This window comes from Bombina bombina, chromosome 2 (genome assembly GCF_027579735.1).
Source record: "Bombina bombina isolate aBomBom1 chromosome 2, aBomBom1.pri, whole genome shotgun sequence".
In the NCBI taxonomy this organism is placed as follows: Eukaryota; Metazoa; Chordata; class Amphibia; order Anura; family Bombinatoridae; genus Bombina; species Bombina bombina.
In genome coordinates, this window is record NC_069500.1 from 827,168,369 (window position 1) to 827,196,367 (window position 27,999).

At 41.6% G+C, this 27,999-nt stretch overlaps 1 protein-coding gene across 1 annotated transcript in view; it reads left to right on the forward strand.

The window, feature by feature from the left end:
* The window catches only part of LOC128647322 (unconventional myosin-Vb-like), a 338,426-nt gene that overhangs the window by 46,531 nt on the left and 263,896 nt on the right, over positions 1-27,999 (forward strand). Inside the window, exons 7-10 of the mRNA XM_053700105.1 lie at positions 12,313-12,394; positions 24,959-25,066; positions 25,238-25,344; positions 25,435-25,700. Of these exons, the coding sequence (XP_053556080.1) occupies positions 12,313-12,394; positions 24,959-25,066; positions 25,238-25,344; positions 25,435-25,700 (563 nt within the window). The remainder of the gene's footprint in view (positions 1-12,312; positions 12,395-24,958; positions 25,067-25,237; positions 25,345-25,434; positions 25,701-27,999) is intronic.

Genomic DNA, 27,999 nt, shown 5'->3' on the forward strand with positions numbered 1-27,999 from the left:
TACGGTTTTCTCGTTCAGGTATTATACAAGTTTTTACATTGTGCCATTCTTGATATTTCTTCCCTTGGGGGTTAACTAACGGCTTATTTACTGCTTATGTGTTTATGTCTATCTCTGATACTTAAAGGGACATAATACTCATATGCTAAATCACTTGAAACTGATGCAGTATAACTGTAAAAAGCTGACAGGAAAATATCACCTGAGTATCTCTATGTAAAAAAGGTAGATATTTTACCTCACAATCTCCTCAGCTCAGCAGAGTAAGTTCTGTGTAAAAAGATATACTTCAGCTGCTGCTTAGCCGCAGGTAAAAAAAAAAAAGAAATTAACTGCAGCCAATCAGCAGTGCTGAGGTTATGAACTTTTACTGTGATCTCATGAGCTTTCACTTCACTCTCATGACATTTCATAGTAAACTTCCTTAAACTGAATAGGGAAATAACATGTGTGTGCACGAAGCTTACTACTTTGGCTGTCCTGGGACAGGCATACTGATTTGCTGCTTAAAGTCCTTTGTAATGGGGTGTGAATACTGAGGACATTTTGAGGTAAAATATCTTTCTTTTTTACATAGAGATGTTCAGTGATATTTGCTAGTCCGCCTTTTACAGCTATGCTGCATCACTTTCAAGTGTTTCAACATTTGGGTATAATGGCCCTTTAACATCTTTCCTTACCTTTACCATAGAGCAGTCTAGTACAGCTCAGGCCTCTTGTCCATTAGCTCATCCTATAGAAGAAAGATTCTCTGAAAAAATCAACCCTTTTGTTCAAAACCTCCTCAAGGAAGATTAAAGGATATCAAGGCACTCCAGACAGGAAGAAAAGCCCAAGCTTTTCTGGCATGTGTAAGAGATTAAACTAGGGCTTTTATTACAATCTCTTTATAGTACCAAATAAAGATGGTATCTTAAAGCTCATCTTGGATCTTACAATCTTAAACAAATTTCTGAAAGTTCCTACTTCAAGATGGAGATAATTTGCACTTCCTTTTTAGTGCAGAAAGGTCAGTTTAGGTCTGTTGTAGACTTAGATCTTTATTTATATATCCCCATTCACAGAGATCATACCCGCTTCCTGAGAACTGCTTTCCTAGAAAAAGCATTATCGGTTTGTGGCCCTTCCGTTTGATCTTATTTTTTTAATGTTCATAATCCATTCAGTGACTATGCATCTGTTTCTGACAGATCAGTGCAGACTAAAGTTGCGACAGGCCTGAACTCATCTTCAATTCAATCATTTTCCTTCTGCTGCTCTTTGCATGGAAGTTGTGGGTCTCATGGTGGCTGCCTCAGATGCTGCTCCATTTGCCAGATTTTATAATCAGTATGTCTAATTACAAATGTTGCATTAGTGGACCTGGGATCGGTCTCAGAGAATCCTGTTAGATCACAGGACAAGACAGTCTTTAACTTGATGGTACACTCACAATTCCTTTGTTCAGAGGGCCTCTTTTCTTTGGCCTGTGTGGCTGAAAAACACATGTATACAAAAATAGGGATGATTTGTCTTTCTCTCCCTAGAAATTTTCTTTTTCCAGTGAGCTCCATTACTTTCTAGGAAAACATTTCAAAACTTGCAGGGAAAATCCCATTTACTGCTAAAGACATGTGCACGCTCCTAATCTCCTACCAGCCTACCTAGGTTTACACTTTGAAAAAGGATACTAAGAGAACAAAGCAAATTTGATAACAGAAGTAAATTGGAACGTTGTTTAAAGGAGCATGCTCTATTTGAATCAGAAATGTTTATATTTTTACTTTGTACTGTCCATTTTTTTTTTCTTCATATGACATCACATAGGCAAAGTAATAGGTTTACACATTACAAGTAGCAAGACATCTCCTAACGAAAACACTATTAGTGGACACCTACTACTGGGAGAATGTTGAAAAAGGAAACTAGTTCAGAGACTAAGTACCCTAGGAATAGAGTGTCACAGACATTGAACAAGGCAATAATATAGGTAAGCTATTACATACACATGTATAGAATGAAACTATACACATATTGTAATGAGACTTCATTATTTTTGTTTTTGTTTGGTTTAGAAAACTGAAAATTGAATAAGAAGGGAACTTACCCCAACTGAATAAAGGGGTCTCTCTTGGACCATGAAACTATGGCAGACTAGGGGGGGGGGGAATAGGGAACATAGTACATAATAGGTCACTCTTGGACCTATGTTATAGTGGGAGGTCTCCTCAACTATCTATCTAAACCACTCTGTAAAACTAAGATTTAAATGGGCGAAATCACTAGGGACCAATAGATAGATCTTCTTTATGGTATATGTTAGTAGAAAGAAATAGAGCAGACACATCATGTCAACAATAATTTATTATAATAGTGAACACACTGATTCTTCTCTTATCAGTCACAGCCATTGTTTTTTCCCATCAAATAGGTGAGCATAGCATTGTGTAGGATACTTGAGAGCTATGATATTGTATGGAGAGCAGTCTACAGGAGTACCAGAGTACTCGGTAACCCAGATATCTGGGGGTGGGGGAATCTCGCGGCATCCCAAGCCACACTTTGAATAAATCTCGACTAGTATAAACTCTCCAGGGTCTAAAAGCAGATCCATGTGGCTTTTCTGAAGAGCATAGGTCAGGCTTGCAGTTGATGGCATGCAGCATAGATGAGCTTTCTATTTAGCAGCTACAATAGATTGCTGTGATGGGCACTGGCTACCCCGACTGGGTAGCTCGGCCAAAAGAGTCCTTCCTGTACCTGGAACTTGTAGCTATAGAGTGGAGAGAAGTGATTATAGCAAGAGCCCACCCAAATAACGTGACTAGACCAGTATTCAGGTTAAACACAAACAGATTTTATTGGGGAAAACACACTGCTTATATACACAATCTCATCTTGATCAGTCTTATCTATTCCCAGGACCTCCCGCCATTCCCACCCCTACAGACAGACTGGTGCCTCCATAGGAGCCATAGAACTGTAGAAATCTCACAATAGTTAGGTTGTGGTTTTGGAGTTATCCCGGGGGAGCGGCGACTGTTCCAGGGTGGTGTTAGAAAGCTCTTGGTGACCGGAGCCGCAGCCTGACAAAGTTGTGAGGGTGTCCAGAACGCCCAGTTCCCTAGTAGGCTTCCCCTCGGCAATCACCTCACCCTTGTCCATCCAAGGCACAACAAATCCCCAAAAGAGCGGAGCTCAGGGGCAAAGGGCCTCTGGAGAGACCAAGCGTAAAGTTCAGCGGGATTCCTAGGTAGCCTGGCCGGCGAGTAGTTCCATAAACCCGGCCAGACAGGAAAGTGTCAGGCGGCAAGAGTTTAGCTCTTCCAAGATGAGGTACAAGCAGGGGGACACAACAGGGAAGTGAGATTGGAACACACAACAATCCCTAATGGGCCAGAAAACAGAGCAAATCCACAGTAATCCAGAGATGAGGGGGGTGGAGGTAGCCTTGGCAGTCCACACGGGTCAGCCTTGGGCTGTCCGGGGGGCTACTCCAATTCAGTTTGCCGGGAGACTCAATCTGCATTCCCATTGTTCTGTCCTGAATGGTAAATTTGAAGGGCTCCAAGGCAAGGCTCCACCACAACAGGCGTCCATTGTCCCCAGAAACATTGTTGAGCCAGACTAGGGGGTTGTGGTCAGTGAGCATGGTGAAGGCCCTCCCATATAGGTAAGGTTGCATTTTTTTAAGGGCCCACTTTTTTTTTCACCGCCACATAGCCTACTTCCCTGGGTAGTAGCTTCCTGCCAATGTAGGCTACGGGGTGTTCAAGGCCCTCCTCATCCACCTGGCTTAGCACTGCTCCCAACTCGAAAATAGAGGCATCTGTATGGACACTAAAACATTTGGGGGATTAGGAGCGGCCAGGATATGGGACAAAATTAGAGCTGTCTTTAGTTGCTGGAAGGCGGCCTCATGCTTGGGGGACCACAGGACTCGTCGGAGTAACTGTTTTCAGGTCAGGTCAGTTAAAGATTTGGCCAGGGTACTATAGTTGAGAAAAAACTTGCGGTAGTACCCTGCTGTCCCTAGGAAGGCTAAGACCTAGGTTTTGGTCTTGGTGGTTGGACATTTCGGTACTACTTTTGATTTTGGCTGGCTCCAGCTTCTGCTTCCCGCAGCCCTCTCGGTGTCCAAGGTACTGGACCTCCATGCGCCCTACGGCGGTACACTTGTCTGTTTTCAGCATGAGATCCGCAGATCTGATGCGGTCAAGAACGGTGCATAGGTGGACCAAATGTTCCTCCCAGGTATCGCTGTAGATCGCAATGTCGTTCAGGTATGCACAGGCATAACCCTGGAGGCCATCAAGGAGGCAATCTATCATCCTCTGGAAGGTTGCCAGAGCGTTCTTCATCCCAAACGGCATGACCTTAAACTAGTACAAGCCGAATGGGGTGATGAATGCCAACTTCGGAATAAATTGCGCATCCAGGGAAATCTGCCAGTATTCCTTGCAGAGATCTAAGGTTGTCAGTTACCATGGGCGATGCGGTCTAGGTGGTCATCTACCCGGGGCATAGGATAGGCATCGGTCGTAATCTACACAAAATTGGGTGGTGCCATCCTGTTTGGGTACCAGCACTACCGGGGATGCCTAGGGGTTGTTAGACGGCTCAATAATGCCTAGGTCCAGCATCTCCTTGAGCTCTCTGCGCATACCTTCCCTAACTGATTCGGGGACCTGGTACGCCGGCTGCCGCAGGGACGCCTGTCCCAGGGTCTCCACCCGGTGCACCGCTACCATGGTGTACCCAGGGTCAGCGGAGAACATGTCCTGTTGGCTCTATAATTCTTTTCTGACCTGTTCTCGCTGCCCTGTCCCTAGCCGCTCATCTAAGTTTGTTCCCTGCTCCTGTGGGCGCCCTATTCCACCAGGGTAGCTCCAACATGGGGAGGCTCTCCCAGTCCTCCATGGCCGGAGGGCATATGGTGGCTATCTCCTCCGGCCTCTCTTGGTATGCCTTCAATATGTTCACATTAAACGTCTGGCGGACCCGGTCATCTGATCATTTGGCTACCAGGTAGGTAGTGTCACACAGCTGCTCTACATCTAAGGTGTGGTTGTGAGCAGTCCTGTTCTACCACTGCTTCTGCCTACTTTGGGTGATCTGAAGGCTCTCTTGCACGCAGTCGGCGAGGTCCTTCAGTCGGTCCCGGAACCATAGTATGTACCCTAATATACAAACTCCCTAAACCAGGGAAAATCCTCTAGCAGAAGCGCTTGTTATTTGGCACTTGTCTCTGACTGTTATTGTGCACAGGGATATAATCGTAGACCCATATGTCCTGGCAATAGCGGTTATCTGGTGATGCACTTACCCCACTCTTCATGGCTCTTCTCTGTGTCCGCCTAGTGTGGAGTAGCCGTTTGGGAGACCTCTCTCCTGGGCAATATAGAATCTGGTTGTCCTAGCTTGGAGCCATAGTGCTCCCACAAGCCGCTCGATCCGGACGCAGTGAGCTCACACGTTCTGGCTCAGACATTCAACGTCATCGTTGGTGCCGACTCTTGGGGGGGTAAGTGATTCCGGAATCACTGAAACCACTTCACAGGCTGCTTCCAATCCCTTGTGCTGCCAAACTGGAAACAATGCCTCTTGGGAACAAACTGCTTTTAGCTCCTGGAGCGGCTCAATGAATAAATACAAAAATGGTGATCCGGAGCTGCAGTAAAAACTTGATGCTTTATTTAGTTACCATTAAAACTGGTATTGTAACATGTAAAAAAACATGACGACAAAATGCCCTTAGTAGTTAGAAAAGCTCATGTGTTTCGGTACCCTCCTAGACCCCTTGGTCGGTCCCTGCTCGGGGCCAGTGTCGGGTCACTCAATGTCTTCTGGGCAAAGTCAGTCTGGGAAGCCCAGGGGATAGGGTAGAAGTCAGGGAAGGGTGTCTTACCTGAGTCCCCAGGTCGAGTGCGGTGGCTTGCTGATGTGTGGTGACAGGGCAAGCATTGTTTGAGCCTTCCAGTAAAAATGAGGCGAGGTGCCCCAAATCGTTGCCCAATAGTACTTCTGCTGGCAAGCGATCCATGACCCCCTACCTCTACAGTACTGGAGCCAGCACCCCAATCCAGGTGGACCTGTGCTGTAGGGATCCGGAGTACCTTACTCCCAGCCACACAAACTGTAATGGACTTCCTCGTCCGGTCCAAAGTGGTGACCAGGTGTGGCTGGACAAGAGTAATAGTAGCTTCACTCTCCCGTAGTCCTTGGGCCTGCCGGCCGTTGATCCAGACCAGCTGGCGACAATGCACCAGACTGTCGCCAGCTGCCGGCTGCATCGGGTCTGCCTCATGCAATACCCCAAACTCTTCTTCGCCACAAGCAACGGCGTCCGCAAGGCCCTCTGCCTCAAAGCAGTGGATGGCGGCTCTGGAGCTCCCAGGGGTGCTCTTGTCCATTGAGTAGGTGCAGATTTCTTGGACAGTTGGATCAGACATGACCCATCTGGTCACACCTGTAACATCTGATCCCGCCTTTTCCGGGGTGGACCAGGTCTGGAGGAGCGGGGTTAGCGTTGGCCCACCATTGGACGAGCTGGTGCTGCAGTGGAGCGGCCCGCTTGGCGAGGTTCGGGTTGAACTGTGCACCAGGCATCTAGAAACTGATCTGCCAGGACAGCAGCTTTAGCTACCGTCTCTGGTTTCCGGTCCCTAACCCATTCTCGTACCTCCAGCGGGGAGTAATAATAGAAATGTTCCAGGAGAATGAGCTGGGAGGCTTAGGCAGGGAGGTCACTTGGTAGCCTTTGAACCAGTAGTCCAAGGAGCGGGTGAACTGGTGTGCCCACTCAGTGAAAGGCTGCCCCTCTTTCCTCCTCAACCCTCATAACTTCAGCCAGTGATCCTCCGGTGTGATGGTGTATTGGGCTAGGATGCGCTCCTTCACCCGGTCATAGTTCCTCTTATCTTCCAAGGGGATAGCCTCGAAGGCATCCAAGGCTCTCCCAGATAGCTTCTCGATTAGGAGAGTAACTCTGTAGGCACTGACGATGACCTGCAGTTCGCACTGCGTCTCAAATTCTTACGATCCATAAGTACCGGTCAATCTCCATGTCTCCATCCTTAAAGGCACAAAAGCTTTGTGAGGTAACTTCTTAGGGGGGGGAGGGAGGGGGCTCGGCTCAACCAGTGCAGCTCCCCCCCATAGCTTTCTGTACCTCCAACATCTTGAGGCGGGTTGCATCGGCAATTATATGGGTGATCTCCTGTTGTGGGGTGGTCTCATAGAGCACCAGTCACCACAGGATCTCCTGCTGGATCTCTGACATTTCTGTCCCCTCTGTTGATGCCTCGCTGGCCCAGTCACTGTCCAGGCTGCTGTCGGGCTCACTAGCCTGATCACTGGCTCGGTCGATTTCCATTAGCTCATCAGTGATCACTGCCTTAGATTTGTTGCTGGCCACTTGTCCACAAACTTCCAGCAAATCGTTAAGGGTACTTCTTTTAAGCCCAGAGTACCGTTGCTCAATCCGAACAGGGCTTAGCTGGTGGTTTGGATGTCCCAGGTAGATGGAAGCATCCCACCGCTGCCAACCAGTTGTGACAGACACGGACTACCCCAACTGGGTAGCTCCTCCAAAAGGGTCCTTCCTGTACCTGGAACTTGTAGCTATAGAGCGGAGAGAAGTGATTATAGAAAGAGCCCACCCAAATAACCAGACAAGAGCAGTATTCAGGTGAACACAAACAGATTTTATTTGGGAAAAGACACTGCTTGTATACACAATCTCATTTTGATAAGTCTTATCTATTCCCAGGTTTCCCGCCCCTCCAAACAGACTGGTGCCTCCATAGGAGCCATAGATCCCTAGAAATCCCACAATAGTTAGGTTGTGGTTTCGGAATGATCCCAGGGGAGTGGCATGATCTGTTACTGGGGACCGAAGCTGCAGTCTAGCAATGTTACGGAGGTGGGGGTGTCCAGAACCCCCAGTTCCCAAGTAGACTCCCCCTCGGCAATCACCCCAACCCTTGTCCATCCAAGGCACATCAGATCCCCAAAAGACAGGAGCTCTGTGGCAAAGGGCCTCTGGAGCGACCTAGGGTAAAGTTCAGCGGGATTGTCACGCTCGGCCCCTGGGAAGCTCTGGCAGTCCTCTCTGTGTGCTTGATTGACAGGTAGTCTGAGCCACCCCTTTCTGATGATGTCACGACCAGGCTTTTTATTCTGGGCTTCCTGTTTCTTCAGTGCCCGTTTGTTTGTTCCTCTTTGTGGCTTCTGTCAGGAATTCGTTGTGGAAACTCTCTAACTGCTGATTTTCTGTTGCCAATCTCTTCAAGTACTGACTATGCTGGGTTAACCTTCAAACTTCCTGATTACCTGTTTCCAAACAATGCAAGTACTGTTTATTCTGTGAAACTCTCTATAACTGCATGTAACCTGCTGCCAAACTCTGCAAATACGGTTTACTCAGTGTAAACCTTCAAACTGCTTGATATCTTGTTGCCAAACACTGCAGGTGCTGTTATTCTATGAAACTCTCAAACTGCATTTTAACCTACTGCCAAACTCAGCAAGTACTGATTAATCTGTGTTAACCTTCAAACTACCTCATATACTGTTGCCAGACTCTGCAAGTACTGAATATTCTGTGTTAACCCTCAAACTGCCTGATAACAAATTACCTACTCCTGCATTATTAACTGTTTCTTGTTTTGCCCTTCTTCTGTCTGAGTAGAAGTAGACTATCCCTGCTCTCCTGATTCTGTGGAAGACATTTCCTGAAACCAGTTCCTTATTCAGAAGTCTATCTGGCTGTTATCTTGAATTACTTTGGACACAGGCTAACCCTGCTCCATATCGTGAGTACATTGTTTTTTGGAGGTTGTTGTAGGGTAAACTCAAAGTGCAAGGGTGTTGTTTAAGTTCGCCCTAGCATTTGGGTCGTCTTCTGGACATTTCCTAACCTGACAGTACAAACGGGCCATAATATGGACCCTGATGAGTTATCCAGGGCTGTGGCTCTACAAGGGCAACTTCTGGGAAATCATTCTGCTCATTTGCAAACTTTGGATTCCAAGCTTGACCAGATTACTGCTCTGCTACATAACCTCTCCGCTCCTTCTCAAGCTACGGCGACTCCTGCTGCAGCTGCTACTATCTCCAATGCTGTCTTTAATCCACCTCAACCTGTTGGACAGTATATACCACGAATCCCACTTCAAGATAAATATGACGGTAATCCTGAAGAATGCCATGGATTCCTTAATCAATGTCGTTTACACTTCAGAAACAATCCAAGTTTTTTTCAATTCTACTTCCAAAATCACCTTTATTATATCCCTCATGAAGGGTAAGGCTCTAGCCTTTACTACAGGATGTGGCATTATTTGTGTCCATTTTTTCTTCTGTTTTTGACAAGCCTGGGAGGTCTGCAGCTGCAGAGGCAGGATTGTTGGATCTGAGACAGGGATCCCTTTCGGTAGCTCAATATGCTATTGAATTCAGGACTTTAGCTGCAGAAACTGATTGGAACCATGGAGCCTTACTGGCAGCCTTTCGCAAAGGACTTTGCGAACGCCTTAAGGATGAACTTGTATTTCGGGAACTCCTCGATTCATTGGAGGGTCTCATCAATTTGTGTATTACTCTTGACGCCCGGCATTCAGAACGTCTTCAGGAGAGAGATAGGAATCGGAGATCCTTTGTTAAATCTTCTTTTCGTCCTCCTATTCGAACCTCAAGTCTTTCTAATAGTAATTCCCTGAGTCTGTGGAACCCATGGAAGTAGGAGCTATTAAATTGTCAGAAGCTGAACGCCATAGAAGGCGTACTCTTGGATTATGTCTCTATTGTGGTACCAAAGGACATTTTACTGAAGGACTGTCCTATCCAGCCAGTTATAGCCAAGGTTTAACTTTTGATAGAGGGACAGAGTTAAGCCAGAATCCCATGTCTTCCCTCAATTCTAAACTTTTTGTTCCTGTGACTATCACTTTTGGAAACACCAAGGCTCAAGCTCACATCGACTCTGGAGCTGCTGGAGTTTTCATTGATTCAAACTTTGCTGACTCTCTCAGGATTCCTCTTCAAGCCAAGAAACAGTTAAGGTAACTACTGTTAGTGGACAGCCTCTAGGTTCTGGTATCATACAACATTCTTCCATTCCTCTTCTTTTGTCTGTGGGCATACTCCATTCTGAAATTATTTGTTTTGATGTCATCTCTTCTCCCCACATACCATTGATTCTGGGGTTACCTTGGTTGCAGCTTCATGATCCAGTTTTCTCATGGTCTAAAGGAGAACTTATTTCCTGGGGAACTTCCTGTTTCAAACATTGCCTGCAAAATCCCTCTAAACCATCTTGTCCTGTTGTAGCTATGGTGGAAGTTCCTGATTTATTGCCCAATTACTATCATGCCTTTAGTGAAGTGTTTTCTAAAAAGGGAGGCTGAGACGTTACCTCCACACCGGATATTTGACTGTCCTATCGAATTGTATTCAGGGGCTCCTCTACCTAAGGGAAGGACCTGTCCCCTCTCTCGTCAAGAAAATGTTTCTCTTGAGGAATACATAAAGGACAACTTAGCCAGAGGATTTATTCGTCCTTCCTCATCACCTGTGGGTGCGGCTTTTTTCTTCATTGGGGAAAAAAGATGGTGGTCTTCGTCCCTGTATTGATTATCGGGCCTTGAATCAGATTACTGTCAAAAACAGCTATCCTCTGCCGCTCATTTCTGAGTTATTTGATCGTCTTCAAGGTGCTTCTATTTTTTCCAAGTTAGATCTCCATGGGGCCTACAATTTGGTCAGAATCCGTAAAGGAGACGAATGGAAGACGGCATTTAACACTAGATTTGGTCACTACGAGTATCTAGTAATGCCATTCGGATTGTGCAATGCATCAGCACTTTGTTAACGAAATCTTCAGAGATTATCTAAATCAATTTATCATTTATCTCGATGACATTCTGATCTATTCGAAAACATTACAGGAACATGTACATCATGTAAGACTGGTACTTCAGAGGTTACGAGACAATTCCCTGTTCGCTAAATTGGAGAAATGCTCTTTTCATCAGACTTCCATTTCCTTTTTGGAGTATATCATTTCTGAATCAGGTTTTGAGATGGATCCTGCTAAACTTTCGGCTATCAAGGACTGGCCCAGACCAACTACTCTCAAATATTCAGAAGTCTATCTGGCTGTTATCTTGAATTACTTTGGACACAGGCTAACCCTGCTCCATATTGTGAGTACATTGTTTTTTGGAGGTTGTCGTAGGGTCACGTCCTGGATTAAACTCAGTGTTGTTTAAGTTCACCCTAGCATTTGGGTCTTCTTCTGGACATTTCTTAACCTGACAGGGATTCTCAGGTATCCCGGCCTGCGAGTAGTTTCATAAACCCGGCGAGGCAGGAGTTAAGCTCTTCCAAGATGAGGTACAAGCAGGGAGGACACAACTGGGAAGGGAGCTTGGAACAAACAACAATCCCTAATGGGCCAGAAAACAGAGAAAAACCACAGTAATCCAGGGATGGAGGGGGGTGGAGGTTGCCTTGGCAGCCTGGTATCCGTGACAATTGCTATTAAATAATTATATCTAGGAATATATGAAAAACTAAACTGGAGCCACAAGCTTCACTGAGACGCATCCTGCCGCTTCAGAAGTTGGCTCTGTCCCCCTTTAACTGTCCATTTTATTGATTTGTTTTGAATAATGTCTGGGGTGTTGTGTCTGTTTCCCTTTTTGTTTCTCAAGTTTGTGTTAATTAATCTATCCATCCACATATAAAAAGTCCAGTAAGAATCACCAGTCTCTTCTATTAACAATATTCTAAACTTTGAAGATGACAAAACAAGTAAATGGCTTTTTATGTTTATTTCAGTCATAGGTTTCTTATTTCTCTTGTAGTACAATATGTGTCCATATACATGAATTATGGGTTGCTGCACTTGTTTTTGAATAAGCCTGAAAATACGCCTATTGTTTGACCTGTATGACTGTAGCAAAATAGATGCACACAGTCAATAATTTTTTAATCTAGCTGTTTGTGCCCAGAGTCATGTTTCAGTTCTGTTCCCATGATGTGCAAAAAATGTGACATTAACTTGTAGGGATTAATAAGTCTATATACTACACTTTGGGATACAAGTTGCAAGTGTATGAACAAAAAATGTATAAGGGAAAAAAACAAAAATAATATATAACTGGTAAGATTAAATGCAGAATGAAAAATAAGACACATATTGAACAAATATTGCGTATTGAGTTTTGGTTGGAAATTGGCTTGATCTAGTTTTCCATTTAAAAGCTTTATGTGTGGAGGTCTTTCTTTCTGCAGTGTTTGAAACCTATTTCTCTGATCTTTCTGCAGGCAGCCTCTGAAAGGAATTACCACATATTTTACCAGCTCTGTGCATGCTGCTCCCATCCAGAATTTGAAGCCCTGCAACTTGGTGAGGAACAATACAAATTTAAATATTTTTTATTTTATCAATATTTTGTAGCACCTCATACATGGTATACTTAATCTGATTAAAAAGGCAATGCAATTGCATTTACTTAGAATTTCAAATAAGTAGTAAATTTTCCAAGCCCTTCCATTTGCCCTCCTCCCCCTGTGACAGCCATCAGCCAATAACAAAGCTCATATATGAATACAGCGTGCATGCTCAGCCTCAAAGTGTGCATATAAAAATAATGTAAATTTTTAGAATGGAAGTTAATTTGGAAAAATTTGTATTTGTTTTATTATTTTTTAAGACTTGAGTGTTTCTTCACAAGGGTGGATGGTGTATCCGGCAATCAGGGGAACAATAGATAGCCGCGTGTGTGTGATCTAAGCTTCTACTAGACAGTGAGGGACAAAGGGAGGGAACTAACAATATAAGTGATTTATAGCTAAGAAGCATGCAATATAAGTGTAGGTTAGGGAGTGTCAAATAAAGTGAACCTACTTGTTATGCGGGTATATAGTGTTCTGTGTTTAGTCCTAGTGTGGTCTAAGAGAAAAGACCTGTATAGTACAACGGGGGGGGGGGGGGGGGCAGTCAGCTGAAAGTTGAACATGGGGTCCCTCAGGGTCACAGTAAATGCATGAACCGCAGGGGCCTCTTAACGCAAGTGTTGAAAAAGGAGGTAAGGACATGGGGCTAAAAGATATATAAGTGTATGATGGTAACCTGAGCTCGAATGGCGGGCGTCAAAAAACTAAAACAGGAGAGGTATGACAAGTTCACAAGTACAGCAAGTCACATCTAACGCCACATCTTAGAAAACATTAATCCCCCCAGAGAGACTCCCCATGAGTATATAGACCCAAAATCCCACCCCTGCATTTCTCACTGAAACAACCCATAGCAATATGCAGAGAAAAAACATAGTATGAGGGAACATGTCTATATTAATATTGAAATTGAAAAGCCAGGTTAGTAAGCATAGTGCTAGTTCACTTGGTCTGTCTTGTCACCACGCAGGTTCCCCCATCCACTTCCAGTCAAAATCCAAGACAGAACACTCAGTCTGAAGGACTATAAAACCCAGCATAGCACCAAGGCAGAGCAGGACATTTGTGCTCAGCAATTAAGTTTCCTATATACCCTTTCGTCAAAACAATAATAACATGTAATTTTAAAGGGCAAGACAGTTTAACACAAAAATGAGGCTGCTGGGCTGTCCCGCCCCCCCAGCAAGTGGAGTCTCCACCTTCAGCTAAATCTCAGTTAGATGAAACGGCATATATCGCCTTATCTCAACCAAGTGGCCGGACAGATCAGCAGTCCAGGTCCTACTAAACAACCACACAAACATATTTACCACTAACTAAACTTATTTAAACAGAATCATGAATGTTATAGGCAAAACTATCTAACTAAGGCTTTTCATCTGTATGAGAAGGAAAAAAAATTGTTAGACATAACAGCCACGTACATGAATAGCAGGAATAATTAAACAATACAATAGCAGTCATAACCATGACATCTGTATCTGAAGTCAGTTGGCTTTCCCTAGTATCTCTGAATTGGCTTGTTTAAGATAAACTCTCAATGGATCTATTGGAGTGGCTAAAACCACCCTGATAAGTGCACAACAATACCAACATATTTACCCTTAACTAAACCTGTTGAAACAGAGAGTTGTATTTAAAACTATCTAACTAAGGCTTTTCATCTGTAGGGAAAAAGAGTCGTTAAACATAACAGCCACTTGCATGGATATCAGGAATAGTTAAACAATACAATAACAATCATATCTAGGACATCTGTATCTGAAGACAGTTAGCTTTCCTTAGTATCTCTGAATTGGCTTGTTTAAAATAAACTCTCAATGAGTCTATTGGAGTGCCCAAAACCACCTTGACAAGTGCACTATCTTCTAAAGCTCTGTGGCAACTCAACTAAGGGCAGCCCTCAGCTTGGGGTAGAGTCTTAGTTCAGAGGAAGTCTTCAGTAGTGTAATTGGTAATGTGAGGTAGTCTGTGTAATTGATGCTGATGATGAAATTAAATTAGATAAAGTGTCTAATAAGGTAAGAGTCACAGTAGGACACATAGTAGTAGGGTCATAAACATTATAAGCATATCTGTAAAAGGAAAGACAAGCAATATAACGATATATCCCTCCCCCTCCCTTAAAGTAGAATACTTATCATCTTGAGCTTGCAGATCATTCAGGATCTAAGGTGTCTATCACACTTGATGACAGGGTTGCAGAATTTGCAGAGTCTCTTAACGGAGTGAGCTTCCGAATGGGAGATGTGCGTTTATTGTTGAGCGGTCTTTGTGGTAGAGGGCGCCACTCCATGGCAGATGAATTGAGAGAGCCTATTGACTTTGAGGGACCAGCTGATGGAACTATAGGCTCCTTTTCAATTTTGTCATGTTGTCGACCCCTAGGTTGAGGGGCTTGGATTAAATCCCAGTCTTTCAGATATTGTTGGGCCCTATGAGGTGTAGTAGCTGCATAAAGGTGGCCCTCCCTATGGATAAGGAGTTTTGTAGGGTATCCCCACCTGTATTTGATGCCCTGATTCTGCAGAACTTTAGTGACTTCTCTGAAGGTATCCCTCTTCTGGATTGTATACTGGGATAGGTCCGGAAATACCTGTATGTTCTGGAACCTGTCCGGGAGTATGGGACTAGAAAACATTGCTTTGGTGATCTGCTCCTTATATGTGAAAAAATGAAACTGAGCAATGACATCACAAGGTTTTTCCGCTGAGACATTTCTGCCTCTAGGAAGTCTATGGACTCTATCTAGCAGATTTTCACTAGGGAGTTGTGGAGATTTGAAGTAGCTGCAGAATTCTTTAATGAAGGTCTCTAGGTCCTGGGTTGAGATCTCCTCAGTAATTCCTCTGAATCTTAAGTTATTGTGGCGGGAGTGGTCTTCAATATCTGCAATCTTAGCCTCCATAGTATCTATCATGTCAACCACTATTAGTGAATGGTTAGATAGATTGGCTTGCTCTACCCTTAGATCCTCCTGTTTCTGCTCCAGGACTTCCACTCTCTCGCCAATCGCTCCAATATCTTTCCTTAGATCAGTTACCGAGCTCTTGAAGGTTTTAGTGAGAGTGTGCTGTAGGTTGTTCAATTTCTGGGTGACCGTGTCTACAATTTCTGACGCCATTGTGTTTTCTGGATCTAGTGTTGTTTGGGAGCACTGATCCAGTATGGCTTTCTCTGTGGAGGAATCCGTATCCGGAACTCTGATATCCAGATTCTTTTCCAGCTGTAGCTTGGGTTTGAAGTGATCAGCAACAGATTTCTTATATTCAATGTGATTTGCGGTCCTTCTCCTGGACCCCTGCGGCATGTTAGATAGTCCACCACACAGCGGGTCCAAAGTAACTGTACTGCACACAAAAGTATCAGTATGTATGTGCTTGCCCAAGAAGACAAACTAGTAATCCTCACGCAACTTAAATCTTAATTGTATTATATAGGGACATAATATCCCCCGTTGGTCCCCTGACTGCCGGAAACTCACGGCCTCTACATGAGCATGTTGAAGAAAGGGTTACTAACCAAGAGGAACATCACGACAGGCCCTCAAGTCTTATAGGGATATTAGTTTGATATAGCACCTCCTCTGTAGTGAAGTGTTCACAGAATGTAGGCACCATCTCTCATATAGAAGTTCTGAGTCAATACAGAAAAAAGTAGGGCACATGCTGGGTGATAGTTCAAATCTGTATGTCCTCCCTTAAGGCTTCTCTACCCTGTGGGGTTGATAGATGACTGTCAAATATTTATGATGATGCACCCCGGGAGCTCAGTATCACAGCTAAAATGCGCTATTTACTCAGACTGGTTCTTATTGCCTCGCTCTAGGAAGGTTATGTCAGTCCCTTAATGGAGTCACTTAATAAATGACCCTGCGACACCCCTGTGAGGTTCAAAGCTTCTTCTGCTGTTAATTGTAGTATACAATAATAATTGGTGGTTCAATATTGGTATGTTTGAGTCCCAATAAGGCCACCCGCCTACGTGAGGATAGTATACTGTGTCAGCGGGTGTAAAGGCCTCACAGCCCACGGGGGATATCTAGTTCAGGCAAATATACAGGCCGTTTATGTGTAGGGGTGAGTGTGCATGAACAGAGATCTTACCCTCCTCCCACAGCCGTGGGAACAGACTCGCTCTTGTGTCGGGTGCTTTGACAGTGATTATGGAGCAGGGCTGGGAGCGGTAAAGATGGCGGATATTCGCGCCAGTAAACCTGTGATGCACTTTGAATGAGAGGGTTCCACTGCCGCCTGTCAATACTCCCCTCCGATGTGCCTTTTAGCCAGGTATGATAGGTCAGGGGTAAGAACCCCGTCAATCCTAGATGATGTCCGACTCGGTCAGGTATGTTGGAAGGCTACGTGGGTGTCCGTGCTTTATAAGGACTAGGTTGTCACCTGTGCCAGTGGAGTAGTCTCCGACCCTCCGGTGTGCAGTGAATCAATAGTCACTTGCCCACTAGTCTCTGAATAGCTAGGGTGGTAACGGGAGCGCTGTTGTTCAGTATAGGAGATCCAAGTTGCAGAGCCCCTTTTCTTTTCATTTTTCCTCCAGATAGGAACTCAGAGTTCTCACTCCTTTAGGTCCCCTTATATTCTTGAAAATAAAGTAAATTTTCTGTATTTTATTAGGTGAGCTGAGGAACTCTCACCGGACACGTCCTCTCAGCTTGGCGGTTAACTCTGCCCCCTTTTTTTTTTTCTTTTCTTGCAAGTGAACCTTTTATCAACTGGTTTGATAAAGAAGAAAAAGAAGAGAATAACTTCATATTTTTAATGCGCCGGACACGCTTCCCCCTCCCCATATAGTACTCTAGCAATCTTGATTATGCTTAGAGACTTAATTGCGGTTTCTCTTGTAAATACTGCACTTAATTTTATATCTTTATAATCTCAAATTAAGTACCCACACCTAGATTGATCATATATGCTTTGTTACACTCATGGTTTCTGTTTGATATGATTAAAAGGTTGATATTTATCATCTCACATCATAATTGGCTCATGTAGGGCTTTTCTAACTGTCGGTAACCAGCCTGTTTTATATTTTAACAAACACCTTTACCAATATTATAATTAGAAAGGCATGTTTAAATGAACCATAGGTGGTTTCAAGCACATTTGTGGCTTTCTTATAATATAATATGATTGTCCCTAACTTTATATCCTAAGGGGTATTATTATTGTTAAAAACAAACTTTCGGCTAGATTACGAGTTGTGCATTAGGCTGAAAAAGCAGCATTAAGAAGTCCTAACGCTTCTTTTTTATGCCCGCTGGTATTACGAGTCTTGCAGGTTTAGGGTCACCGCACTCTTTTTTTTTTTTTTTTTTTTTTTTTTTTTTTTGGCCTTACCGCAAAACGACTTACGTAAACTTTGTAAAGTCTTTTTTCTATGGAACTTCCATAGCGCCAGTATTAAGAGTCTGTCCTGGGATGCCAAAAAGTGAGCGGTACACCCTACCCTGTCAAGATCCCTAACGCATTTTAAAGTCAGTAGTTAAGAGTTTTATGGTACAACGCCGTAACATAAAACTCATAACTAAAGTGCTAAAAAGTACACTAACACCCATAAACTACCTATTAACCCCGAAACCGAGGCCCTCCCGCATCGCAAACACGATAATAAAAATTTTAACCCCTAATCTGCCGCTCTGGACATCGCCGCCACCTACATTATATTTATTAACCCCTAATCTGCCGCCCCAACGTTGCCGCCACTATATTAGTTATTAACCCCTAAATCTAAGTCTAACCATAACACCCCCTAACTTAAATATAATTTAAATAAGCCTAAATAAAATTCCTATCATTGCCTAAATTATTCCTATTTAAAACTAAATACTTACCTATAAAATAAACCCTAAGCTAGCTACAATATAACAAATAGTTACATTGTAGCTATCTTAGGGTTTATTTTTATTTTACAGGCATGTTTGTATTTATTTTAACTAGGTAGAATAGTTATTAAATAGTTATTAACTATTTAATAACTACCTAGCTAAAATAAATACAAAAGTACCTGTAAAATAAAACCTAACGTAAGTTACACTAATACCTAACACTACACTATAATTAAATAAATTTACTAAATTAAATACAATTACCTAAATTAAATTAGCTAAAGTACAAAAAAAACAAACACTAAATTACAGAAAATAATAAACAAATTACAAGATATTTAAACTAATTACACCTAATCTAATAGCCCTATCAAAATAAAAAAAGCCCTAGCCTAAACTAAACTACCAATAGCCCTTAAAAGGGCCTTTTGCGGGGCGAAGCTTGCTAGCAAAAGGAGCAGACGTGTGTACTAAGAGCTCCTCTGCTTAAATTGATCAATGATGGTGTATAGTTAATTATTTAACAAAATAAACTACTAAAGTCTGCAGGGGTCTGAACTAACTGCACCATTTAACCCTTTATGGAACGTAAAACTACTATTTGCTTTTTCCTGAGCTTTTTTAGCAGTCCTGAGAGTGGAGGCCTACAGCATTTGCCGAGACTGTGTAGACATGAACTTTTCCGGTAATTACAGTGTATTCTCCAGCTAGCTTCTACCACATAGCTATGGATACTGTGCTGCACAAGTTTGAAGAGAACGTTTGTGAGGTCTTGGATGACCACTACTCAGAGCTAAGCCTACTACTGATGCAAGTACTCAAAAGGGTCTCCCCCTCGTGTGGCATGCAAAATGGCGACGAAGAGCCAGGACCCATTAATGGAACACAAGACCCTTCATCTATACCTGCTGAAATCCATAGTCGACCCTCTAACCTACATAAAGCAAAGTCTACTGAAAAGTCAGTGAATTATAAGTTGGGGAATCTAATTGTCACGGAACCTTTAATCAGTTTACAGCCTCACCAGGGGATTGAGAATGCCGTACCTCCAGCAGTGTCTGGCGTCTTGCCAGAAGATTTCAATAATTGTTGCGGCCGGTGCGGTGAACGATCGTTAGGCATGTGGAGAATGCTGAACCTCAGAGGTACTAGGTCTGTAGCGGAGGAAGATGGAGACACGGAGCTGAATACTCTTCGGGATAAGCCTAAGGAAGCAACAGCATACAAGCGGAGCCGCATAGCTAATGGGTGCTCAGTGCCCCAGGGCTGGGTAGAAACTTACCGATTCCCTGACCTATGTTCTGAAGGAAATATGGTGAGCCTATACATCCAGTGCCATATGCTCTCCCCGCTGGGGCGACTACCAGAAATAGAAGTAATGGCTGTTTTAGGTATCGGATGAAGAAAAGGTTGCATAACTTTTAATAACAGCCTGCACTGACTATCACAAACTGAGTGATTGAGCCCATCTGCTTGCAATTAAGAAGTTCATAGTGCTGGGGAACATTGGACATAGTTTAATACACTGTTTTCTTTTTGCCCAGTATGCAGGCTGATGTTTTATTTTTCTTCTTTTACAGGCAAGGATTGTTAGTATCTCTCAACCTTTTCTCCTGCCTGAAGTTAGATAGCAGGCTATGGTTCTCTAGCTATTTCACTAATGTTCATGTCTGGGAGACTCTTGGTTTGGGGAAGGCTAATGAAAACCACCTTACAATGTAGGGGAAAATAGGCTTGGTTATTTGATATAACGTAGCTAGCACTTATCCTAACCGTGCCATTTTTAGCCGCCTATTTTAGTCTGTTATTAAACTATACAAGGTATCTGCGGCTAGGGTGATATAGGATGATCCTTATATATAAGCTGTCCATAATTTTAATGAGACAGTGAGGAACAGTTTATATTAGGTTAGAGTTATTATTTTCAAAATATAACTGTGTGTATTTCTCTGAATTATCTGGGTTAGATGTGGTTCTATATATTTGTTAAGTCTCACTTTCATTCCCATAATACATATTTTCCTAGGCTGGCCTTTAGTAGATAGTTGCCCTATTTCTTAACCTGATAATATTCTTTTATAGATGTTCAGCATCATCCTATATGTTCTATTATTCCATGTGTTATATATAATTTTGAGACTGCTGTAAAACCTCTTTAAATGTTTTAGAATAGTTTATGCCTTCCTTCATACTAGCCTATACTGCAGGGAAGGAGGTTGTAGCGTATAATATATTTTATTTTCAGGTTGGTTATGGTTTATTGTTTAAACTATTTCTCTATTGCAGACTTTGCAAATAATGCAACACTCATTAATGCCTCTATCACAATATGAGTCTCTAACATTAACAGGTTTGCTAACATACATATCCTTTACATAAGCTAACTCTTACTAGAGTAATGATACTAGCCTCTATTCCACATATGTTTTTACTATTAGATAGCGTATTCGCATTTTATCCATAGTTATATATTGCTTAAATACCTGAAACTGAGTTCTTTTCATACCTACCTACTTTTATACCTTTAACATTGTTTGCGTGTTACATGAGAGGAGGCCCTCCTTGATTGCTATAGTGTGGTATGTATTTCACTTGTGTACAATATATTTCAGGTTTCTACTAAATTTAAAAAGCTACCACTTTTTAATATATTTAATATATTCAATCGCATGTACTGCTTTAGTTCACTAGAGTTTTAGTTTGTCTAGTTGGGGGTAATAGCTATGTTAAATCACCGTGAAATTTTAGCCCTATCGTGTTAGCCTGGTTTGGGTTTCGCATGAGTGTATTCTATAGCATGAGAATATATTTACATGTCTGATATACCTTTATATCCCCACATATACCTGCTGGATATTTAGTAGCGCAATGTCGCTTATACAATTTCACATTAGATACACGGTCTAGTGCAACATTCTCACATTAATATGTAACCACCTATATATACAGCGCTAGCCCCCTGATGACTTATTCTCTTTAACATCCCCATACATTTCAAGATACCTACTGCCATATGATCTACACTAACATTTTGTCCTGCAACTAATTCTCCAATAATAATTTTAGAGGTCCCGCCACATCCCTTAAGTCACCCCTATATATTTGGCTCCGCCCCTCCACCCTATCCCTCATTTAAATAGCGGTTCTTACCCGCTGAATCTCCTCTTCCCCCCCCCCCCATCTTATATATATATATATATATATATTCCTTTTCGTCTTGAAGCTCATAAAGAGCTGACCATCAATTATCTTTTATATAGTCACAGACTATTTGGCCTAAATATGGGTCTCTAACTGGTCAGTCACTTAGGCTATTTTATTGCAAAATCAAGGTTTCAATAGCCTACCTATTGTATGTTCTATAACTGTCGAAATGTTTTGCTCAGTTTTGTTTGTATCTCTTTATGTTATCAAAAGACGATCTATGTTTTATATCTGTTATGCAAATCCTCAATAAAAAAATAAATAATAAAAAAAGGCCCTTTTGCAGGGCATTGCCCCAAAGTAATCAGCTCTTTTACCTAAAAAAAAAATAAACAACCCCCCCAACAGTAAAACCCACCACCCACACAACCAACCCCCCAAATAAAATACTAACTAAAAAAACCTAAGCTCCCCATTGCCCTGAAAAGGGCATTTGGATTGGCATTGCCCTTAAAAGAGCAGTTGGCACTTTTGCAAGCCCAAAGTCCCTAAATTAAAAATAAAACCCACCCACTACATCCTTAAAAAAACCTAACACTAACCCCCTGAAGATCGACTTACCGGGAGAAGTCTTCATCCAAGCCGTGCGACGTGGTCCTCCAGACGGGCAGAAGCCTTCATCCTGACGTCATCTTCTATCTTCATCCATCCGGCGCGGAGCGGGTCCATCCTCAAGTCATCTGGCGCGGAGCACCCTCTTCCAACGAAGTCTTCTTTACTAAATGACGGTTCCTTTAAGTGACGTCATCCAAGATGGCGTCCCTTAGATTCCAATTGGCTGATAGAATTCTATCAGCCAATTGGAATCTAAGGGACGCCATCTTGGATGACGTCACTTAAAGGAACCGTCATTTAGTAAGAAGACTGTTGGAAGAGGATGCTCCACGCCGGATGGATGAAGACTTCTGCCCGTCTGGAGGACCACTTCGGCCGGCTTGGATGAAGACTTCTCCCGGTAAGTCGATCTTCAGGGGGTTAGTGTTAGTTTTTTTTTTTTAAGGGTGTATTGGGTGGGTTTAATTTTTAGGTTAGGGACTTTGGGCTTGCAAAAAAAGCTAACTGCCCTTTTAAGGGCAATGCCCAGCCAAATGCCCTTTTCAGGGCAATGGAGAGCTTAGGTTTTTTTAGTTAGTATTTTATTTGGGGGGTTGGTTGTGTGGGTGGTGGGTTTTACTGTTGGGGGGGTTGTTTGTATTTTTTTTTTTCAGGTAAAAGAGCTGATTACTTTGGGGCAATGCCCCGCAAAAGGCCCTTTTAAGGGCTATTTGTAATTTAGGCTGGGGTTTTTTTTATTTTGGGGAGGCTTTTTTTATTTTGATAGGGCTATTGGATTCGGTGTAATTAGTTTAAACATCTTGTAATTTGTTTATTATTTTCTGTAATTTAGTGTTTGTTTTTTTGTACTTTAGCTAATTTAATTTAGGTAATTGTATTTAATTTAGTAAATGTATTTAATTATAGTGTAGTGTTAGGTGTTAGTGTAACTTACGTTAGGTTTTATTTTACAGGTACTTTTGTATTTATTTTAGCTAGGTAGTTATTAAATGGTTAATAACTATTTAATAACTATTGTACCTAGTTAAAATGAATACAAACTTGCCTGTAAAATAAAAATAAACCCTAAGCTAGCTACAATGTAACTATTTGTTATATTGTAGCTATCTTAGGGTTTATTTTATAGGTAAGTATTTAGTTTTAAAAAGGAATAATTTAGGCAATGATAGGAATTTTATTTAGACTTATTTCAATTATATTTAAGTTAGGGGGGGTTAGGGTTAGACTTAGATTAAGGGGTTAATAACTTTAATATAGTGGCGGTGACATTGGGGGCGGCAGATTAGGGGTTAATAAATATAATGTAGGTGTCGCCGCTGTTGGGGGCAGCAGATTAGGGGTTCATAAATATCATGTAGGTGGCGGCGATGTCGGGGGCGGCAGATTAGGGGTTAAAAAATATAATGTAGGTGTCAGCGATGTTGGTGGCAGCAGATTAGGGGTTAATAAATATAATGCAGGTGTCGGCGATGTCGGGGGCGGCAGATTAGGGTTAATAAGTGTAAGATTAGGCGTGTTTAGACTCGAGGTTCATATTAGGGTGTTAGGTGTAGGCATGACTTTTGTTTCTCCATAGGAATCAATGGGGTTGCGTTAAGGAGTTTTACGCTGCTTTTCTGCAGGTGTTAGACTTTTTCTCAGCCGGCTCTCCCAATTGATGTCTATGGGGAAATCGTGCACAAGCACGTACGACCAGCTCACCGCTGACTTAAGCAGCGCTGGTATTGGAGTGCGGTAATGAGCAAAATTTTGCTCAATGCTCACTTCTTGCCTTTTAACAACGGGTTTCTGAGAACTCTTAATACCAGCGCTGCAGGTAAGTGAGCGGTGAGACAAAACTACTTGTTAGCACCGCATAGCCTCTAACGCAAAACTCGTAATCTAGGTGTAAATATTTTTACTAATATATACAAGTCTTAATTAGTTTTCCTCATATACATATATATATATTTATAAATATACCACTCACTACAGCAATATGCTCAAGAGTAGGTATGCAGTTTGAACAATATCCCCCACAATGGGGTATCTAGTTGTGTTTATAAGCCCAAAAGGGGCTTACATTTGGTTTGGGGTTATAGATTCTATACTTAGAAGAAATAAGTGAAAACTGAGGTGATCTACAATACCTTACTTTATGTTGTAAAATATTGCTCTAGGTAACATTAAGGTTGAGTTATGTTTTGTTCAGAAACACTTATTTGTTAAATCTATATATCTACTTGAAATATGATTGTTATATCATATCTATGAGTTTCAAGTTATACAAATTCAAAGCAAAGGAAAAATGTGAAAACAACATGAAGATCATCTTTCAACTATTTAAACCTTTTTTTATGGCTACAGATTTGATTGTGAATATATAGCGAGGCATTTGATATGTCCTTGCATTAAATGTATGAGTTACCATAGGAACAGGTGCAGTCCTTGTATGTTTATTTTGGATGTACACTGCAAATTGTTGTTGTGCTTTGTTTTATAATGTGCTGATGATAATTGTCTGTATGCTTACATGAAAACCTCAATAAAATAATATTCAAAACAGAGGCCATGTCTATAGTATGGTGTATTAAGCTAGACAGGTTGTTAATTGCTAGTTGTAGTCCAATATCTTTTATTCAGATCATCATATTATACTGTATACGTAATTTAAATTACACACTGTTCCTCCCAGATATTGATTCATTCATGATCTACATTTAAAGTGGCCATTCAATGTCCTTGAATATGATATATAATATACAATTACTTTATGACCTACTGCAAGTTTTAAAGTTACTTATGAATTGACTCTTTCTAAACACCTACAGGCTGACCCCTATTCCTATTAAGTGGTTTGATGTTTATGCAGCTACCAAGTGTTTCTTACCCCCCCTTCCCCCTTTTCTTTTTCGTTTTATAAATTTACAGCTGATGCTTCTGAGTTCCATTACACTAACCAGGGAGGAGATCTCTATGTGGAAGGTGTGCATGAAACCTCAGATCTACAAAGAACAAGAAAGGCATTTTCCTTGCTTGGTATGGGATCTCTCATCTTTCAGTTTTACCCATGTTGCCCCATAATTACTGTAGTACCACATATAACTTAAAGAAATTATTCTCATGGATGCATGTTTAAACCATCAGTCATATGATCCCTATATGTGAACATGGGTCAATATCTAAGTAATCCTTTTCTTCTCTACATAGGTTTTAGCTCCTTTGATCAGTTTGAAATGTTTCGCATAATTTCAGCAATTTTACATCTGGGAAATGTGGAATTGATAGCACATGGTGCAGACCACTGCTATGTAAAGGTACTGTAAATCTGATAAATACTTGTACAGAGGATGCTTCTTTATTTAGGTTTTGTTCATGCATTCTTAACTCTACTTTTCTCCATGCAGGACAATGACTACCACCTTGAAATGTTTTGTTCTCTTCTTGGTGTAGAGTGCACGGAGATGGCTAAGTGGCTGTGCAACCGTAAGTTTGTAACTGTGGCTGAAACTTATGTGACCCCAATGTCTATATCTCAGGCATTTAATAATCGGGATGCTCTGGCCAAACACATGTATGGGAGCCTCTTTCACTGGACTGTGACACGTGTTAACCAAGCCCTCAGCACTGGAACGTCACGTCACTCCTTCATTGGTGTGCTGGATATATATGGGTAATGCCTAATTTAGATATATTCCCTTTACTTAGAAATAAAATCTATAATTTAAAATATACAAAAGTACATTTTTACATCCTATTTGAAACTATTTTTTTACAACGTAAGTATTTTTTTAATGCTTTTTTTAATATGCATGTTACCCGCTGCACTCACATTCTCAGAATGATGTTTTGCGATATGTAGCCAAACATAATTTTAACTATAGTAATCCTATACGCGCACCCTACAAATCAAAAGTTTGGACACACCAGACGAAATGTGCGTTTCTAATGCTGGATATATATGGGTATTACTTTGCATTTATTTCCTTCCCTTAGAGCAGGGGTGGGCAATTATCGGCCCTCCGGATGTTATGGACTTACATCTCTCATGATGTTTTGCCAGCAATATGGCTGAAAGAGCATTATGGGAGAGGTAGTCTATAACATCTGGAGGGCTGATAATTGCCCACCCCTGCCTTAAAGAGTTAGAATTGCCAGCTGTCGGCAACAAAAATTACTGGACTGCCAAATATAAATAAATTAATGTGGACAACATTATTATATTGTCTAATATTTGTAAAGGCTACAGTGGAAAAATATTGTGATTTATATTTTTCTTTTTTTGTTTATATTCTCTAGATTGTATGCCAGTTTAGTATAAATTGTGTTCTGCAGTAGTTGGTACAAGCGGTCGGTTAGTGGCTGATTTGTCAGACTTGCAAAGAGATTAAATAGTGGGAGTCTGTTATAGTTACAGATGCTGCAGATAAAACAGTCACATTGGCATTTTCAAAAGCAACAGTCTCCACGGTTATGACTGCAAATGCAAAGCATGGCAAAAAGACTTCATTGGCAAAAAATTACTTCTCTATAGTCCCTATAATTTATTTTCAGTTTTGTCCACTAACAAGAATTGTCCAAACATGGGACTACTGCAGCAAAAGTGACAACTGAACTCAATGTCTTTCTTGAAGCCAACATCATTGGAAGAGCTACAATTGCTAAAGCTATCCCAGACACCAGCGCCAAAATGCAAAAAAGTGGTCAATCTTAAAACCTTGAAAACTAGAGACTGGAAATGAGTGATCTGGTCCGATGAGTCATCATTTACAAGATGATAAAGCACTCATAGACACAGTCAGAACAGTTCAATCTTAGTTTGAAGATCACTAAGATGAACTTCCACATCTGTCCTGGCCAACTCAATCACTTGACTTGAATACCATCAAAACATTGTGGGCAGTTTTAGAGAGCAGATCGAGAAGCAGATTCCCTCCTCTAACATCTCTGTAGCAATTGCCATATGTTCTGATGGACTAATTCTACACCATTCCACTGGAGACTATTCAAAAGTTCTATGAATCTAATCCAAGAAGGTTGGAAGCTGTATTAAAGGCAAATTGTGTCCAACACCTTTTTATAGGATACATAGTGTATCCTGTGGGGCTATTGTTACAACAAACTCACTCAATTGTAGTTTACTCACATGTGGTAACAAACCAAACCAATGGTGTCTGTTCTCAAACTGGACATGCTGAGTGGTCCAGCTAACTCACTCCAAACCCACAGCAGAAACTTCCACCTGCAAATTAAAAAAAAAACACAAAAAAAAACTAAAAATCTCTTAAATAGAAAAGTGTTCATAAAAACTTTTAATTCTCAATTAAAAAATTTATTGGTGTATTTCCACTTGTGAGTTGGCTTCCACTGAGTGAGTTTATTAATGTTACAATAGTCCCCATAGGATAAACGATGTGATGCCCCAATTTTTGTTTTCCATAAATATGACCATTAAGCTTTGATCCAGAGCTTTCAAGTGGAAGAGGGACCTAGCATCTGTGGGGAGGAAGATGTATTTCCTGAGAAGATTGATTCACAATTTCCCATAATATAAAACATTTGATTGACTTTAATTCCTTATTATATTAAATAACCTTTATATTTAAAGGTTTAAATGCTTGAAATTCATTTTGTTGATGAATATGAATTGGGAAAATTAGAGGTGAGGAATGTTTAAGCACACAATGATTAAATCATCATTTTTAATGTACATGTATACACTGTATGCCTTTAAAAGTTAATTTGTGGAAATTCTTTTACATTAACCACAAATGCCAATCATTTGTGTTGTGACAAGGGAAGGTGGGTGTTAAATAGCCCTGTTTCTCTTGTAAAGGTGTATCCAGTCCACGGGTTCATCCATTACTTGTGGGATATTCTCCTTCCCAACAGGAAGCTGCAAGAGGACACCCACAGCAGAGCTGTCTATATAGCTCCTCCCCTAACTGCCAACCCCAGTCATTCTCTTGCAG